The sequence below is a fragment of the Zerene cesonia genome, chromosome 11 (assembly GCF_012273895.1).
Source record: "Zerene cesonia ecotype Mississippi chromosome 11, Zerene_cesonia_1.1, whole genome shotgun sequence".
Classification (NCBI taxonomy): Eukaryota; Metazoa; Arthropoda; class Insecta; order Lepidoptera; family Pieridae; genus Zerene; species Zerene cesonia.
The window spans coordinates 4,879,311-4,898,881 of record NC_052112.1 but is presented as its reverse complement, the minus strand read 5'-3'; the positions used below and the strand labels follow the sequence as shown (position 1 = coordinate 4,898,881).

Here is a 19,571-nt window from a genome sequence, read left to right as displayed (position 1 = left end):
TTCATTTTCAGCTCAATTTATATAAAATATTGTCAATTAGACATATACAGTTAATAATAAAAATAAATATAAACTAAATGACAAATAAAATAAACGATACGGGCATACGCTATTCTTCTTTCTTTTATTTCATAACATTTACATTATCAATAAGCAAAACTGAGACACAATAATATGACGATAAAACACATACTAATAGATCAGAGTTCAGACACACTGACACGTAACCTATTGGTGTGAGCAATCCGCAAGCTTTTACTTCTTTATAAATAAAGTAGCGACTTGCACTCCGCCCGCCAGCTTGCACGCTTGCAATTATGCATGTTGCCTTCTTTCTTTCTATTATGTTTGTATGTTACTGAACTCCTCCTAAACAGATGAACCATGTTTTCTGAAATAGTTTATGTCTTCATGTGGATACATAGGGACAAACAGTGAGAAGTGACTACTTTTATATTATGTTGTCATATACTGTAGTGATGATAGGCGTAGACTTTTAACACAACGCCATCTAGTTAGTCTAGTCACCAAACTTAGCAAAGCTGTGCTTGTAATGACTGCTGAAAAGAAATGTCATTAAAAAAATTTTACATAGAGCTTGCAGCTATATTCTTGCATTCAAACTATAGATAATCCATTGTTTCAGAATTAATTTAACAAAAAAACAGTTACCTATAGAATCGAGCAAATCGACCTTGGTGTAAAAGTTTTATTTTGTAATAAATTTTCGCGTAGGTATACTATACATATTATTCAACATTTTAATAATATAAAACTGAAGAGTGTGTTTGTTTATTTGAATGGAATAACTTCAAGAACTACTGTGCTGTTTTTAAAAATTACACTAAAATCGAAAAACCGTACATATTTTCATATGTACGTGATCCCTTGCTGTTTTAAGCTATATATGTACCACGGGAGACACCGGGGCAAACCGCTCGTAATATATTTAAGCACCAACCCACTCGATATTCGATATTCCTAACATCAATGAGTATCGAACCCAAAGAACTGTGGAACGACATTATGAACATCATCAATTGCATCACCAGCTTGGCATGGTCACCACAAACATTTCCTGCATCGGTTTTACTTGCAGATTTTACAATCCACCAACTAAAATGGAAATCACGACAAAATCTCGAATTTAGAGACGCAACGCTCACCTCGCATCAAACAATGCACCATTGCGTTCCCAAAACATACATAACAAATGAAATATGCAATGTATGTAAATGTGTTTACAGGCATTGCTCAATACCAAATGTTGCATGGCTCCTCCGCATCTCACCTCGCGAGTCGCGGCGTCTTGTTAGCGTGTCCTGTTGTAACGCGAGGCGCGGTTGAGATGGGACCAGGTTTCACAACTCGGTCTGTCCCCAAGGTCGCAAAATGCTCATCCTCTGACCGGTCATTCATTGGTCGTGCGAAGCTCGAACGAACGTGTGGTATCAGGCAGTACATACAATGAGGGGTTTTGTGTTTTTGGCGTGTGTCTGCGCCGTGGGTGAGTATCTGCTCGCTTTATTTTATAATCATCAAACGTATTTCATGAATGTGGAAAAAACAAGCTGCTATATGTAATTTTTATTTCTAGCAAAATTGATATTAAATCAATATTATATTCGATAGCAAAAAGTGTATATTTGTAATTTGTACAGAATGTGCAAGTTATTTATAACCAATTTTAAAGATAATAAATACCGGATTTTATATGTATCTCATTGAATTTCAATTGTAAAAAGACATGATATATTTCACAATAAAAATAAATATACCTATTATGCGTAAATAAAACTACTATAGATTACAATTTCCATACATGGATAAGTACATTATTGTTGCATTCATCATGTTGCAATAATAATTAATTGTAGTTCATAACTGGTCGATGACAAGTGTTACATGGGTATAATTATAATAGACTTACGACCTTATCAGATCATAACAACACTTCATGAACAATTAAATGATATATTTTTGTCATTAATAACTACCGTACAATACAAAATTTATTAGTTTCAATTGATTTTCAATTAGCTAAATAAAAGTTTTCTTCATTAGAAATTATTGTTGTTATAATTTACTTAAAAAGTTAAATTTAAAATTTCTTTTGCATTCCATCTAAATACATAAAATAGATATTGCGTATTTTATAAGTAAATGCAACAGTAATATAACCTGACCTCCGGATTCAATATAAAGGACAACAGCATGAAATCAGCATTAAATTGTTATCTTTGCTTTAAGATTACAAATTAATATTCAATGTGACCTATCCTCTTCGAAAAATATCCGTGTAAATTCCACCATAAAACTGGCTTATTTTAAATATGTAATTAACGCCTCAATGTCGGTCATCATAAATCAAGAACTTTATTTATTTGGTGGACCTTGATTTTATTTATTTCAAATCAATATCATATACTTGTGCTAATGAGTACCTATTGAATAATATCTCACAATACGAAGAAGTCAAAAGATATATAACTAAACTATATGACGTTCTTTAAATAAACGAAACAAGTATAATGAGTGTAATAGTTCCTAATTGATATAAATTTGATCTCGATTATTATCGTGTGCATAATTTTCGTACGCTGAAGGCACTAGCTTTCAAATAGAGTTTATCGCAAGCTATTTATTTTTTTATGCAATTGTTTTGTATTTAAATAAAATTACGGTTCATTTATTATTTATTTTCATTATGAACGTTTTGGATAAGTTCACATATGTGCACATTCGTATTTATATTTGATTTAACTACATAATTGTAGATAACATTATGTCAAAATATTGAATATGTTAATAAGCAAAGTCTTTCTATTTATATTTGTAAACGGAAAAATAATAGATAGTTATTGATAAACCTAAGTTATGAAATATTCTATATTTATAAATTTTCATTTCTACTTTTAACAGCTTATGGCCAAATTTCCTCCGATGATTCAATAAATGCGAATCAGAAGGATGAGTTCAGTATTGACGACATAGCCGATGCCGTGGAAAACAATGATTTTAGTAGTACAAAACTTCAAGAAGCAAGTGACGTAGGCGCAGCAAACCAAGATAACGTCGCTGAACTACAAGAAACCGCCGATGTCGGTGACGCAAGTCAAGACACTGCGAACTTAAAAGAATCAAGCGACATTGGAGGTGCTAGTCAAGATACAGCAAGCTTCCAAGAGACAAGCGACGTCGGTGATGCAAGTATCTCCAACCTCGCTGAATCGGGTGATGTTGGTGATGCAAGCCAAATATCCGGTGAAGGTGAACTCAGTAAATTAACTGCCAGTGATGACGCACAAGGTGGTGCATCAGCAGCTGACCAATACGAAGCACAATCTGCACCAGTATCTTTAAGCAGCAAAACGTGTATTGAAAAAAATGACCGGTATTCGATCCCTGGCAGCTGTGATAGATATATTGAATGCTTGGTAAGTTTGGTTTTATTTTTAATGCGTACACCGTAATATTAAATTAATTCAGACAAAATTATTTCCTATGATAATTATTTCTGTCTGTCTTCAATTACAAAAATCGGCAATTAAAATATAGAAGAATAAAGATTAGATAATACCAAATTTAAGGACTAGTGCTAATTTATAGACTCACTAGCTGCGCCCCGCGGTTTCACCCGCGTAAGTAAAAAGTTGCCTAAATGTTATTCCAGTTTTCCAGCTATCTACATACCAAATTTCATTAGAATCGATTCGGTAGTTTTTGCGTGAAAGAGCAACAAACACACATCCTTACAAACTTTCGCATTTATAATATTAAGTAGGATTAACATGCTCTTTTTGATTAGATTTACTTAAACATTAGATACTTACTCACTACTCAGCATAACTTCACATCAGAAGGTATTTTAATTTTTTTCATAAGAAACTGCATGAATGCATGAAAGCACTGCGGCAGTTCATTTGTGATTAGTAACTATATTCCACTTACAATAAATGTCTTGCGTTGTTCATTTTATCTTATTTAACATTTAAGCCTTTAGAAAGGTAAAGCTTCCGCAAGCATTAGTTCTAGAATTAATCTTTAACCGACTGCCCTACACATGCATTATTATCGTTATATAATAAGTACATATTATTATCTATATGCATAAAATTATTCTCTTGCCAAGTGTTTGTTACCAAACTCCGTTGAAACGACCGCTATTCAGAATATTACTATTCTTTGTACTTTATATAAAACGTCCTGATATATATTATTACGTACTTGGTCTGCGAAACGTCCGTTAAGTATATATAAAACAACCTTTAATGAGAACGCAGTTTAACAAATGATTCTGCATTAGTTTGCAAAAACATATTACAAACATATATATTTTTTTCAGAATGGCACTGCGGAGGAAAAGGTATGTCCAGATGGTCTTCGTTACAACCCAAATGTGAAATTCAACGTTTATCCTTGCCAGTACCCCATCGACGTCCCGTGTCTTGGACGATCAGCCCTTCGTAAGTAATATATACTAAAATTTAATAATTAGTATTTAATTTTATCTCACGCTTATATCACCTGGTAATATTTAACTTGATATTAGCATTCTGTAATAGTATTGTAAGGCTTATTAATAATACGGCAAACGCATATTTAATGTTGAGGTCTACATTAAAAAATAAATTAGCCATATTAACATTTTTATGATGATACTTTTGAAAGAAAAATACATTACGTGCATAATTTTATTTTACATAAAATTTAAAAAGTTTTTTTCTTACTGATATCCCTGCCAAGTTAAATTCTTATAAGTAATAGTAAAAAAAAACCTTCACATTAATATTTTTTTTTAATGAAAAATTATATATTAAAAAAATCTTGAAGGATTTGTATTACAACAATTAAATTACTTTCTTTAAACATTTCAAAACGTTACTTAAAATCATAAATATAAAAAATCATTTTGTATATTTTATATACCTAATACATATATGTAAAATTTGTGAACACATGTCATTTCAGAACCAGCACAACCAACAACGGAATGCCCACACCAATTCGGATACTTTAAAACTGGAGATAATCGCAACTGTGGCACATTCAAAAACTGCGTAAATGGTGTAGCCTACGAATTCAATTGCCCTGAGGGTCTTGCATTTAGCTCTGATACTTACCGGTGTGAATGGCCTGATCTAGTCTCTGATTGTGATGCTGAAGGTATTTACTATGTTTCTATGCAATGTCCCGTTGACCCCGGGCCCCTTAACATATTAAAGTTAGTAAAATTATAAATATTAAATCACAAACTGCAAATGTATCTCTATTTATAGAAACTCATTTATTAATACGCTTATAGGCTAGGTTTTGTTGCAATTTTTTTGCCAAAATATAATATACATCATACAGGTACAATATCACGTTTACAAAGAATGAACAGAACATTCTAATATAATAATTGTAGATATTTGCAGGCAATACTTACGAAGTTTTTAAATTGAACCAATGTGAATTTTAATTGCAGCTTTCCTTGGATTCCGATGCCCCGAGGTCCCCATTTCCAAGGAACTTGGACCACCCGCTGGTTTCAGATTTTATAGGTATGACTTTTTATATGTATTGAAATTAGAAGGAAAAACGTACACATCAAGGAGACTTGGCTACCATACCTATTTATTTACTGCTAGCTGTTCGCCCTGGCTTTGCCCGTGGTACATAGCCTATGACACTCAGTGAAGTTGCAGCTTTTTAATGGTGAAAGAATTTTTGACATTGGTCCAGTAATTCTTGTGTGAAATCGTTACAAACATACAAAAATAAAAAGTTTCCTCTTTATAATATTAGTTTAGATGTTGTTTATCTATAATAATTAAAAGAAACACAATGTTGCTATGTTTGAGCATGCGAATAAAAAATAAACTAGATATTAAAGTCTAGGTACCACTTTATTATAATAATAATAATTATACAATAACCCCTCAAATCATAAACACGACAACATATTACAAATTAATTAATGCAATTAATAAAACTTGAATTATTGACGTACAATGTCACTAACAGTATGAATTTTAATGCGTTTATTATGGTAATTGCGATGTTCAAAACTAGGCGTTGGATCCAAAGTTACGTTTTTATGCAAATAAAAAAGTATCATTGGATGAAATTCCTAGTTTTACTTAATTTTATGCTTTAGTCTATACTATAAAATTGTCTACGGTATAAGATATAGCTTTAAAAGAATAACTTACCTCACAGTATCAGCGGTCAGCGGTCGGGTCGTCTCTTGTTTAAATGTCAACGAAGAGCGCCGGCCTTGACGTTATGTAATTATAATTAGAAATACCAAACTGTTAGCATAACAAGTTTTCGCGCTTATTCGAATATTATGCGAAAATCTATCCATAATTATTATGCATTAATTTGGCAGAATAGACATTTTGCTGAACTTTCGCATCCATCCATCGCGCTGGAAGTTTTTGTGCATATTAAGAGATTCATTCGATAAAATTCTGTTTCAATTTTATACAATTAGAACCCAGAAGTACTTAATTAAAATTCTTGCCAAAAACGATTCATATTTACCTACCTACAATCAAAGTGAAACAAAAAAAGTCCACCATCAATTTTTACTTATATTATACATAAATGCATCTTCGAAGACAATTTATTATTTAAATTAGAAATATATAATAATATTTTGATGACGGACTTAAACATTATATAAACGTACACATAATATATATCATTGCTGAACGCTGTTATATTTTGTTGTTCATTTACAGATCTCCTGAAGACTGTCAAAAATACTTTATATGTATCGACGGTAGGCCTCGTCGCCTAGCCTGCGGTGGATATACAGCTTTTGATGAACTCAGCGAATCTTGCGTTGCGGCTGATGAGGTTTCCGCATGTCCTCTTGAATTAAGGAACAGCGCGGAACGTTCTAGAAAAGCTGAGTCACAAAGACTAACCGCCGAAAACAAATTCGAGAAACTACGTCTTGGAGATTTTACTACAGTAAATCCAAACTATAATGACGACCGTAAAGAAGAGTTACAAGGACAAGAAGATAATTATGAAAGCGAACCAAAACAAGACATTGAGAATGTAACGGAAGCAGAACAAGAGCAGGAAATACCTCAGTAAAATATTTGTTAAAACTCACCTCGCGTAGGTTTTTGTAAATAAATTTAACTTCTTAACTTACTGTACAGCACAGCTCTAAGTATTACAATATTGTTAAGTGTGTTACTATGTTACTAATGTCTGTGCAGCAGTCAAACATAATCTAATGACTTTTATAATTAAAACATTCCAACAAAATCTGTGTATCAATTTTTACCAATATTAAATGCTACTTAATTATTACTCATTAACAATTAGACCTCTATCAATGGTAAGATAAAATAATCAGTTTGAAATTTAAAGATGATTCAAATTAATTAGTGCTTTATTATAAAAACCAAATTATTCATGTCATTGACATCATTCACCTTCTGCCAGTCTGATCAACAGAAGGTGATAGACACAAAATAAAAATGTTTTTGTTCGTAGCTTTGACAAGCGTCTTGATTGTTTCTTGTAAGTATAAAAAAACGTATTTGTTTGATATCGAGTAAAAATAAATACTAAGCAAACAAACACGTATTTCAGGCAGTGGCGCTGACTCTGTACAGGCCGTCGTCGCCCCAGCTGGTCCTGGAAATTGTCTGCACAGAAATACCTATATTAAACAAGACGGCCAATGTGATACTTATATAGAATGCAAAGTAAGTGTTTCTTTTTATTTATTTCCCTATTGTAAATATCTTAAACGAATATTAATAGATATAAAATTAACTACGTAATACTTTTTCAACATACTCGTATTTCTTATTCCTAACTAGAACTATGTCGCTGTCCAAATGTCATGTCCTGATGGTCTTCACTACAACCCGGATGTTAAATGGCCAAATTATCCTTGTGAATATCCAATGGACGATACATGCATAGGCGTAACTCGTAAGTACGAAAAAGAATAACCATATATAATAAATACGTCTTATATATTTCCAATTGAAGTACTAATAAATTCTTCCAAACCAACAGAGGCCCCGAATCCTACACCTGACTGCCCACACCAGTATGGATACTTCCCGTCTCCCTCAGCCGCGTCTAGTGACTGCGGACAGTATCGGTTTTGTATGGATGGAAAAGCCATCGAGATGGAATGTCCATCTGGCTTGGCTTTTAATCCGGCCACAAGCCGATGCGACTGGCCTAACCTAGTACCTTCTTGTAACGTTGAAGGTAATTTAAATCCAATACCATATTAATTATATGTTTGCAAAATTGAATAAAATATCTATCTAAATTCCAATGTAAAACTTTCATTCTTATTAATGTAATCTAAAATTTACAGCTTTCCTGGGCTTCAAGTGCCCTGCTGCCACTTATGATGACGAGGGCAACGCTTTAGTAACAAATCACAGGTAGGATATTAATAATAGTTATTGATTAAATTTGATCAATTATAATTTAAAAAAAAAGGTATTTGAAGAGGCATTATCTAGATAACTGCAATCCCACGTAACACCGCATAGCTGTTCACTTAGCATACAGATGATGAAATGTTTGCTTACATAATGCAATTCAGCCAATAACCCTAAATCTCAGACTATAAAAATATAGACACCCCATCTTCTCACCCATATTTCACAGCAAATATGAAAATTTACAATATAGCTCTTAAATAACTATGAAAAGGCGATTCGATAGGCATTGTAACATAATGATTTTTATAGGTACCCCAGCAACTGTTATGCCTTCTACTCTTGTCAAGCGGGTGATCTTCCTCGCCTGCTGTCCTGCGACCCTGGAACGGCTTTCGACGAAGCCTCTGGTCGGTGTATAAATGCTGACAAGGTTACTTGCAGCAATGGCGTTGCTCCTGTACCCCATTAATAGCATATTATACTAAACTACATAATTAATTACAATTTGTAAATGTGACTTTTGATAATAATAAAATATTTAATTCAATAAACCCGTTTTACTTTTTGGTATCGATTGGTCGTTTAAAATTTTTTTTTTAAATATGAGTATTATTTAGAACAATGTGGTTTTAAAAATGCACGGTAAACCTACAAAGGATTTTTATTTGTTTTCTTTAACCTATAATTTTACATTAGTTGTAGTAAGTATTTTATTATAATATGTAATAGAAACAATAATCATCATAGTAGATTTTAAGCAATAACGTCATAAATCAGTCAATAAAAAAAGTTCATATACATAATATAATAGCAAATAGTTTAAGACTATGTTTAAGATCTGACGCCGATTGACTATAGCCAAACCACAGATAACATAATACTAGGCCAAACTTAGAGAAAATGCACCTAAATTTCATTACATCCATTGAAGCCGTGTCAATACATTAATTAAAATGTACCATACGGTCGAGTGCAAGGAAATTTTATCATAAAAACATTTTACTTCACATAATATATCAACGCAATAGGGAACGATTATTGTATGTATTTAATGAAATATTTTACTATATTAAAATTTATATTTTACTATATCAGAAAATTTTTCAAACATTTTTAGATATTTAATGATATAACAAATACTAGCTTTCCGTCCGCGATTTCGCCCACGTTGTTAAAAGCAATTATAACGGCGAGTTGTTTCACCGCGGTAAAAGTATTTTTTATCCTCATGACTATCTTTGAACACAACGATTAAAATAAAATTGCTTCAATGTGACGTGAAAGAAAGAGTAACAAACAAACACACTGCGTGTCAAGCACCAGTAGGTACTATGCTTGTAGAAACTTAACTAGGAGTACTTGAACTTATTATTCTGCACTTATAATTTTAAATAGGCTGATTATCTTAAAAAAATCTTAACGAAATAAGTAGGCGACGTAATAAGTTTTAGATTTAATTTTTGCTTAAACTGATTGTTTACATACCTAGCTTCGTGCAACCAGCGTAATGCATATGCATTACACTGGTATATACCAGTCAGCTAATTTAGGCATGTGTCTATGAAAACGGCAGACCGATACCACAGATAAGATAATCCTATACTAGTTCCGATACCTTTTCAGTCAGGGGTGTACACTATAATATATGTAGAGTTTAAAAAAAGTATGAAAATGCGATAGATGACTATATTATCAGCGTATAAAAGCTATACGTATTTTTTATCTTAGCGCACTCTCTGTAACGCGTTTTTTTCGAAATTTTACATATTAATGCCAGATTCTTGTCGTCTAAAACCACATAATGCCCTAATTAATTGTCTCTAATTGTCCTACCAGAGGCAGCTGAAGGTGGAACATAATCTGTGACACCTATTTAATATTAGCAACCATCCCTAAAGACTGTTCATGAGGGTATGAGAAAATGTATTTCACATCTGTTTAACTAACAGATTCTTTTAAGGACAAGTAGGTGATCTCTGATTAGCCTTCCATCCCCCGTCTCACAGCGATTTATATTTTCAGTTCAAAGCAGTAAGACTTGACAGTCTACTTGACAAGTAGTCATAGTCTTAAGATAATAATGTTATATTATATTATACTTGCATTCCGCCCGCGGCTTTGCCCGCGTAGTTGTAGAAAAGATAGACCCGGGGTGTTACCGGCAAAGATCCGTTTCCGTTCGATTTCCGGCATAAAAACAATCCTATGTGCTTTTCGGGTCTCAAACTATTTCTGTATCAAATTTCAACAAAATCGGTTATGCCGATCCTGAGCTATAAATAGTGTAACTAACATGACTTTCTTTTGTATAATATAGTATATATTTATATTTATTGATTTATTAAAAAAGTTTATTTATGTTATTAGTTTCGGGTACATATTTAAATATTCGATGGGTATGATAGCATTTTAGGTATACATGTATATTGTATATGTATTATTATTTAGTTTATTTGTTATTTTAAAATCTGACATTCTTAGAACCATATTCGATCTAATGAATGAAATATTACTTGTATAATATGAATCGAATTTATATAATAACATCATTAAAAACTTTCAATCTCTTATCGTAGAAAACCGCACCTATCTCCTCATTGATCATTAAGGAGCCAAAATGCCTATCACATTTAAAATATAAAAACGAACCTCTAATTATTATTTTACATCAGTTGTTCATCACCTTCGAACACGCAAACGCTAAGATGAAGCTTATAATCATTATCGTGACAGTATTCGTAGCTATAAGTAAGTATGATAAAATCTGAAATAAGGTATCTAAATGATAATTCAGAAAATACTAACAGCTTTATGTTTCAGGCAGTGCTGATGAGGCTCCCAATGCACCAGCAGCGGCCGCTGCAAGTCAAAACACTTGCATACGCAGAAATGAATACATTCAAATTAATGGACAGTGCGACGCATACATGGAATGTAGAGTAAGTTATATATATATATATATATATATGCCTATTTCTGAAACAGTATAAAGTTATTTTTTCTACTATTCAAAATTCAGGGACGTCATCATGACCTGAAAATAGGTGTAATCTGGTGTGAAAAAGATAGAGCTTTGTAATTACTCCTGCTATAAGACGTCATGGTAGGCCATCTGAGAAAGAAGATAGCACTTATTTATCGGCTAGTTTCATGTATCATATTTGCTAGTATTATAACGGTAATTTAATTTCTTTCCTTTAGGACTATGTACCTGTACAAAAGCTGTGCCCCGAAGGCCTCCATTATGACCCATCAGTGGCTTGGCCAATCTATCCCTGTGGATATCCATCGGACGTTACTTGCCCGGATCACAGTGCTATTCGTACGTATTATTTATTTATTGATATAGAATTATAATAAAAAAAAAAACAAAAAATACAAAGATATTTGGAAGAAAGCTTAATCACAATCTCCTGTATTAAGAAGCTTAGCTGAAAATATAGATTAATGTTAGTATTTTCTGTTAACAGAGCCTGTTAAATCAACACCCGATTGCCCACATCAATACGGATACTTCCCATCACCTGTAGCCGCTCCGAACGACTGTGGACAATACCGTATGTGTATCTTGGGCAAACCCTACGAAATGGTGTGCCCCGTCGGCCTTGCCTTCAACTTTGCATCTGACCGCTGCGATTGGCCCGATCTTGTTCCTACTTGTGACGTAGAAAGTAAGGGATTCTAAATCTCATAAAAATGAAAACTCAAATTAGCCAAATTTATGTATATCAGTATTCTTGAGGCCTCGAGAAAATGCTCATTGATTAATTACTAATGACATTATTCGTTTTAGAATACCTTGGATTCCAGTGCCCACCCGCCAGTTTCGATGAAAGTGGAAACCCAATTAAAACGAACCACAGGTAAACAACACTTTAGTTTTATTAAACTATTATAAGAAAATTAATGATATTGAACTTACCACATATCGTATATAATAATTTTAACATATGATTAAAAGCGCACCATAAATCATTTACAGCATATTTTCTTTCTTATTACAGTTACAAAGACAACTGCTACGCGTTTTATTCCTGCTTGGGCGGCAAGCCACGCCTATTATCTTGTGATTCTGGCTTTGCATTCGACTCCGTTTCTGGAGAATGCGTTGACGCCGACAGCGTGTCTTGTGCCTCCAACCCACAACCGCAAAGTGCTGTAAATCAACCTAATGCTTCATAATACATAATAAACAACAACAATAGACAATAAATTTTATAATTATTCACAATATGTAATATAATAATATATAAATATATCCTTTCCATAATTATATTTTTTATTACGATGAAAAATAAAATCGATAGAGTAACTGTTCCTCGGGTTCTAAGATAATCGACTTTTTGTGAAAATCCAAAAATCACACCCTTTGTCACTCTTATTGGCGAGACTGCAAATTGCTTTAAATTAAAATATTGATTTAATAACTGTGAGATTTAAAAATGAAGATTCACGAGTATAGCTTAGTTTAATATTTTTTACACAATATGTGAATACCAATTAACAACAACATTAACTCTACATCTTATAAAGAGTAGTCGTTTTAATTTGCTTGCGTGTCTCATTTCATTAATTTTTTCATTAATTTTGCACGCTCCCGTAGCAGATTCAATCAGCTAATGGGATCTTTATAGACCTTTATAGACGTTTTGATGCATTACCAGTCTAACTGGTAATGCATCTAAACGAATAGATAAATCAGGCGGATTTGTTCCTAATTGCCCAATCCGTCTATCTCGATCCTTGATGTAGAATGAAATTGTTCATGAAGCATAAAAAATAGTAACATTTTTAAGTATTATTTCACATTCTAATTGTGGGCAGCCGCAAAAATTAAGTAGATTCTTAATTAATAATCGAACAATTTTTTAATAATTTACTTCTTTCCTATTTCAAATTATCCTTTGGAAAATATTCTGCCCAACATGTAGGTATAAAATAAGTACAACTGCAATTATTATTTTTACTTATCAAATACAATATTATTTCAAATCATTATGCTATTGTTAATTGTTGATACACACAAAACAAACAAAATCACGTTCAATTATGGTTATTTCAATGTCGTTTTTTTTAAGCTCCTTTTGATATTTTGATCTACTTTTCCTCCCAGTTTGTAAAACGGACTTAGGCAAACACGTTCAATCGCACAAACAAGGATGTGTGCTACTTATAATCATTTAGCAATGCTTTACCGAATCTTGACTTATTTTTTGAATCTTTCGCACAATCCTATCCTACTAATATTATAAATGCGAAAGTTTGTAAGGATGTGTGTGAGTTTGTTGCTCTTTCACACCAAAACTACTGAACCGGTTGCATTGAAATTTGGTACGTAGATAGCTGGACAACTGGAATAACATATAGTCAACTTATCATCCCGATATTCCTACGGGATACAGACTTATGCGGGTAAAACCGCGGGGCGCAGCTAGTATTGTAATATAGTAAAATAATAATATAGTTTAAAAAAACTAAAAAAAACACGCCTTTATTGCAAATTGAACTAAAAACTAGAAAATAATTTTTGATGGCAAAGAGTTTAATAGTAGGGGAGCCCAAGATGCTAAATGTGTATTTACTCGAGCGTTTCAGAAACCTATTGGAATTCGCAGATTATGCGATAGCAAGAAAAAAAGTCCTATAGGGTTTTCAATTTTAGCGATGGAAAAAGGTTTTTGATTTTTTTTTAATTATAAAAGAAAAGGGGGGCTGTGGAAATACTCAAGCACTAGATTTTGATATTTTGAATGCTCTGGCATATCACTGAAAAAAAATATAGCTTATTCTTACGATTTATGTGGTAATTTCGTGGCTACTTATAAAAGGTATAATATAAAAAAAATATGACTCGAGCGCGTCAGATGAAGATATTACGGGTTATTTACACCATAAAAAATCCAAATTTCGCTAATCTGACAATTTGAGCGTAACCTTAGAGAATTATCGACATTTTTTAATTTCCTGCGCCTCCTGTGAGCGCACCCACCAATATCTGCTGCTCATACTTTCTGGAGGTACTTAGTAATAGGTAAGGTACCTTCCCTTATTATAATCTGACGCGCTCGAGTACATTCCAAAATCCCCTCTTGGGCTCCCCTACTATAATGTAACTATAGTTGCAGATGAAACAATCAATCATTATGAATCACCTCAAAACAAAATTATAATAAAATTTAAGTTATTAACGCAATGATTCAATTCAGAGTAAAAAGCATGGGGTGCTTAATATTTTTAAATATTACAATCATCATTGGTAACTATCTATGAGAGGATAGTTATGAACTACAGTAAAATGCACGGTGACCATGAAAATTTTCCCACGTAATTTCACTTAAAAATTTATTCATTCAACGAGGCTTCTTTCAATTCAAAATGCAATATCTATCACCGGCTCGCAAACGAGTTTCTAATCCAATTATGAAATATTGCAATAAAAAATGCTTTTCTAGTTAAACACGAGCCTAATGTCAAAGTCCCAGGGGTTCCCGAAAATTCGAGATATAAATAACTTTAATGTTTTTTTTAATGAGCAATCCTTTTCTATAATAATATCTAATGCAGTTCTTGTGAAATGTATTGAAAACAGCAAGTTTTTGTAAAATCAACATTTATAATGCAGGTCATAAATTATGTCAAATTCACGTCATAAATCATAAACGTTTATTTTAGTATTTATATGTTTATTTCTTTTAACTACACACAGACAAACTTGGGTAAAAGGTAAAGCAGGGCAGTTAAATAATGTAGCTATGAAACGAATTTAGTTATAATCATACTAATATACGACAAATTCTGTTCTTATTGGTGAATCCCGTGTAATTTTGAAGTTAATTGATAATAGTTTTTTTTTTAACTTATAAAAATTTTGGCGACATATCCTCTATCCATCCACTATCCATTTTTAGTGAAGAATTACATATGTTAACTAACCATTAATTAAGTCTTTAAACTTTTGGATGTACGGAAGTCTAATTACGTAATCACATAAAGGAAAGAAAGTGAAGGACCACCATGCTGCCACAAATCACAAAACTTCGTGTCAACATATTTCGGTCTAATTAGCCCGTAAGTGATATTTTTATACCAAAAATTCAGATTATCATTAGATACATAAGTAATAATTAAACGTTACTTTTAACCAAAATCAATCACCAAATTTTTCTCTACTTGTCTGTTCAATTCTAAGGTAAAGAAGTTATTAACGGTTTAGCGTAAAAAGCATAATATTTATAATTATTTACATCGAAATCTGAAAAGACAAAAGACAGAACTTATTTAATTCTTAATACAGGCTTATGTCCTTCAGCTTATTCACTACTATCTAAAAACTGTTCAGCATTTTTGACATGAAATGAAATGAAATTTAAAATGATATCACATCTACAAATTATAATTTTACTCGTTATAAAAAACCACAACCACATTAATTGCAATCGTCATTAAAAACCAGACATATAACGTTATATCCAATAAGCATTCAATATAAAAGAAAAATTTACGATGACATATCTATTATTTTAGAAACACATTCTACAGTGGGTAGACCTAGGGAAGCAACAAAAATGTATTTTTTCGCTGTTCTCGCGACAATTTTCGTAGCTTCAAGTAAGTAAAATCTCCTTGTTAGAAAATATTACGTGATCGAATTAATTCATGTATATGTAATTAAAAAAATAATTTGTATAGGCTTTGCTGCTGATGCCCCAGAGCCGCAAAGCGCTCAGAGCAACGCTTGCGCACGCAGAAATAGCTACTTACCAGTAGATGGACAATGCGACGCTTACGTGGAATGTACTGTGAGTACACACAGATAATATTTATTCATTTACTTACTGTAGTACAATTTTGTACTAAATGTTGTTTTCAAATATTAAATTGGAATTTTCAAAGCATGCAACTGGCTCATAAAAATTTTGAAAGTGAACCTATTTTCTTTTTAGGATTACGTACCATCGCAAAAGTTATGTCCTGACGGTCTGCACTATGACCCGACAGTTGCATGGCCAAACTACCCCTGTGGATACCCCTCGGTTGTAACTTGCAAGAGTTCCTACGCGATTCGTACGTATTAACTTATTTAGAATAAGGCTTATATGGTTCCTGATAGACAAAAGCTTATACCTAAAAATGCTTGACTACTAAAAGTTGCACCCAAATGTCTTCCTAACATTATAACAATATTTCATTCCATTCATTGTGCGTGCTTCGGTGCCTAATATTAATTACATGACATGATAATTGTCATTAAGTGAAACGTCAGTTTAAAATATATTTTTAATCGTTTGTTTGTTACAGAACCTGCGCAAGCAACAACTGATTGCCCTCATCAATTCGGATACTTCCCCTCACCAATCGCTGCTCCCAATGATTGTGGACAATACCGCATGTGTATTTCTGGAAAACCTAATGAGATGACGTGCCCCACTGGACTTGCTTTTGACTTCTCAACCAACCGCTGTAACTGGCCTGACTTAGTGCCTAGCTGCAATGCAGAGAGTAAGAAATGCTTTTTATATATCTTAATCTGTAATATTAAATTTGTTCTTTTGTAAGGCATTATTCTGAGGGAACGTAGCATAGACTAAAAACAAAATAATATATCAAACGACGCAATAGGCTTCATATTGGGTGCAACTAGAGCTACATTGTCATTTCGCCCTGTATATTTTATTTAATTATAGATTCATTATGATTATTCTCTTACAGAGTACCTTGGCTACCAATGCCCCGCGGCCAGTTTTGATGAGAGCGGCAACCCTATTAAAACCAACCACAAGTAAGATTATATCTAGTTAAATTTAGATTTAATGGATGATTAAATTTAACAACAATTCAATAATAATGCATTTATTTAACAGGTTTGAGAATAACTGCTACGCGTTCTATTCCTGCCTAAGCGGTAAGCCGCGCCTGTTGTCTTGTGACACTGGGTTTGCCTTCGATCCCGCTTCTGGCCAGTGCGTAGATGCTGACAAGGTTGCCTGCGCTGACAACGCTCAAGCTGTACCGCAATAAATCAATCAAGAACATATACGTTTTTTTATCAAAATAGAATATTTCATATAAATGGTATTTCATTCCCTCCCTCATAGGAGACCTGCGGCCCAGTTGTGGGAATATATGGGCTGATAATGATGTTACTGGTATTTTTATTGAAACGGTTAAGATTTAATTGCTGCAAAAAATAGGAAGAGCAATAAATGTTAAACTCTTCAATAGTCGACACGTTAGACTCGAAATTTGGGATTTAAATGTTTTGTCAACCTGCCATTTCAAAATTATCGTTGTATTTTGGTATTTACCATTATAGTCTTTTATAAGATGTTTGTAAGGTATTGGTTACTTTACGATTAAATTCAATTATACCTCAAAATTTTATTTTATCCCACCACTGATATTTGTACCTCCGCATTCTAGTTCCCAACTGTAACTTAAATTTTTAAACATAGTGAATAAATTGAATAAAAAATCGTAAATTTAAACGTTTACTCTCCTATTTATTTTCTCAGGGAGCAATTATTTCTCAAAATATTATTTTTAAAGAGATTTCGGCAAAATTTGTCGTAAATGTACAAAAATACACGAACAATACGAAGAGCTAAAACTCGAGGTGAGGACTCTTATTAATACCTAAGTTTAGCATACTTTACATACTTTAATATCTACAATTAAATTTGCCTTCAATGTACGAATTTCAATTTAGTACTTATAAGCTTTCTGTCCGCTTCGCTCGCGTGGACTAAAAAATTCAATACATCGATTATTTAAGAAAAAGCATTATATACGCTACTTAATTAAATTCTAGTAGGTAAGAACCTAGGAAAACTATTGTTCAAGAAATAATTTATAATTCTATATATACAATTATAGGCTAATAAAAATTCATACTTTAATAAGCAATCTTGCAATCTCCTAATCTTTACGCTACGCTTTATTAGTTTCATCTTTGTATTCAAAAAAAATATCTATCTATCTATCTATCTACCTCTTCCTTAAAAGGCCAGCTACACCTTCACAGGGACTCTTGTGAGGGCTCATGGGCAGTGGTGATCGCTCGATAATGGGCGCACCACTTGTTCGTTTGTCCGCTTTCTTTAAAAAAAAAAAAAAACAACTCCTTAGGACTCGATTTTAACCCACTTTCAACGGACATATTTGAAATGGATCCAAATCAAGAATTCAAACTGTGATATTATAATAACTTAATTATTTATCTTATTATACTAATCAGGACACCTAAACCAAGGAAATTAATTATTACCTACGGCAATAAGACAACAATTTAACATACATACTTAATACAATTATATGACAGAAATTATGAACATCCAGTCTACACTAAAAAAATATTGTTGATCACACGATTTTTTCACCATAGTCAAAAAGGGATCCAAATTATCTAACGCTATAATAATAGCTTGCTAGTTACTGCACATGATATAACTTTATTTCTTCTTTAAATCTTCATCTTCATTTTCCTTTCCATTATCGTCAAGATGCTCACAGGCCACATGCACGCATATTTTTAAGTATGTAAAAAATACAGCGCTGCAATAGCCACACACAATTTAGCAAAGAAACATAATATTAACTTTGCCACAGATAATATAATATTATACTAGTTATGTTAATGAAACATCGGTCAAGTGTGAATCGGACGCGAGGCACACAGAGTTCCACAGAAATATCCTAAGAACAAAAACATTGGTCACACATACAATTTCGGCCAACCGTTGGTTAACCTCGAATTTTAATTATTTTCTGCTATAGCGGCAATAGAAATACATCATCTCTGCAATTCAACTATCTAGCCATCGCGGTTCATGAGATATAAGCCTGGTGCCAGATGGACGGACAGACAGCAGCGAAGTCTTTGTAATAAGGTCACGTTTCACCCTTTGGGTACGTAACCCCAAAAAGAGTAAGCCGCAAGCCATACTTGGAGTAGAGTTTATATTTCCACAAGTTCAATAAACAAATAGGATTAACTAATTATTATATGATTAATTTCCCGCTCTGAGCTAAAGAAGAAAATACAACTAAAATACTTATTTGTTAAATTAATCTAAAAATAATCGCTCATAGCGGGCAACTGAGCTGGTGGTTCGCCTGATGGTAAGCGATCACCACCGCCCATGAACATTC

At 32.8% G+C, this 19,571-nt stretch overlaps 4 protein-coding genes across 4 annotated transcripts; all 4 read left to right on the top strand.

The window, feature by feature from the left end:
- The first annotated feature begins 1,348 nt into the window (after positions 1-1,348).
- On the top strand, positions 1,349-7,267 carry LOC119830120 (protein obstructor-E-like). The gene is made up of 6 exons (XM_038352983.1): positions 1,349-1,507; positions 2,923-3,437; positions 4,346-4,466; positions 4,972-5,166; positions 5,471-5,546; positions 6,732-7,267. The coding sequence occupies exons 1-6, from the start codon at positions 1,468-1,470 to the stop codon at positions 7,093-7,095; spliced, it is 1,311 nt and encodes a 436-aa protein (XP_038208911.1). The 5' UTR covers positions 1,349-1,467; the 3' UTR covers positions 7,096-7,267.
- Positions 7,268-7,487: 220 nt separating this feature from the next.
- On the top strand, positions 7,488-8,892 carry LOC119830545 (protein obstructor-E-like). Its single transcript, XM_038353603.1, has 6 exons — positions 7,488-7,530; positions 7,603-7,718; positions 7,836-7,950; positions 8,038-8,238; positions 8,351-8,420; positions 8,733-8,892. Exons 1-6 carry the CDS (start codon positions 7,488-7,490, stop codon positions 8,890-8,892), a joined length of 705 nt encoding a protein of 234 aa, XP_038209531.1.
- Positions 8,893-11,128: 2,236 nt separating this feature from the next.
- Positions 11,129-12,605, top strand: LOC119830544 (protein obstructor-E-like). The gene is made up of 6 exons (XM_038353602.1): positions 11,129-11,171; positions 11,244-11,362; positions 11,625-11,745; positions 11,894-12,094; positions 12,217-12,286; positions 12,428-12,605. Exons 1-6 carry the CDS (start codon positions 11,129-11,131, stop codon positions 12,603-12,605), a joined length of 732 nt encoding a protein of 243 aa, XP_038209530.1.
- A 3,383-nt stretch (positions 12,606-15,988) lies between these two features.
- LOC119830542 (protein obstructor-E-like) lies at positions 15,989-17,441 on the top strand. The gene is made up of 6 exons (XM_038353601.1): positions 15,989-16,031; positions 16,113-16,222; positions 16,367-16,487; positions 16,722-16,922; positions 17,133-17,202; positions 17,285-17,441. The coding sequence occupies exons 1-6, from the start codon at positions 15,989-15,991 to the stop codon at positions 17,439-17,441; spliced, it is 702 nt and encodes a 233-aa protein (XP_038209529.1).
- The last annotated feature ends 2,130 nt before the right edge of the window (positions 17,442-19,571 follow it).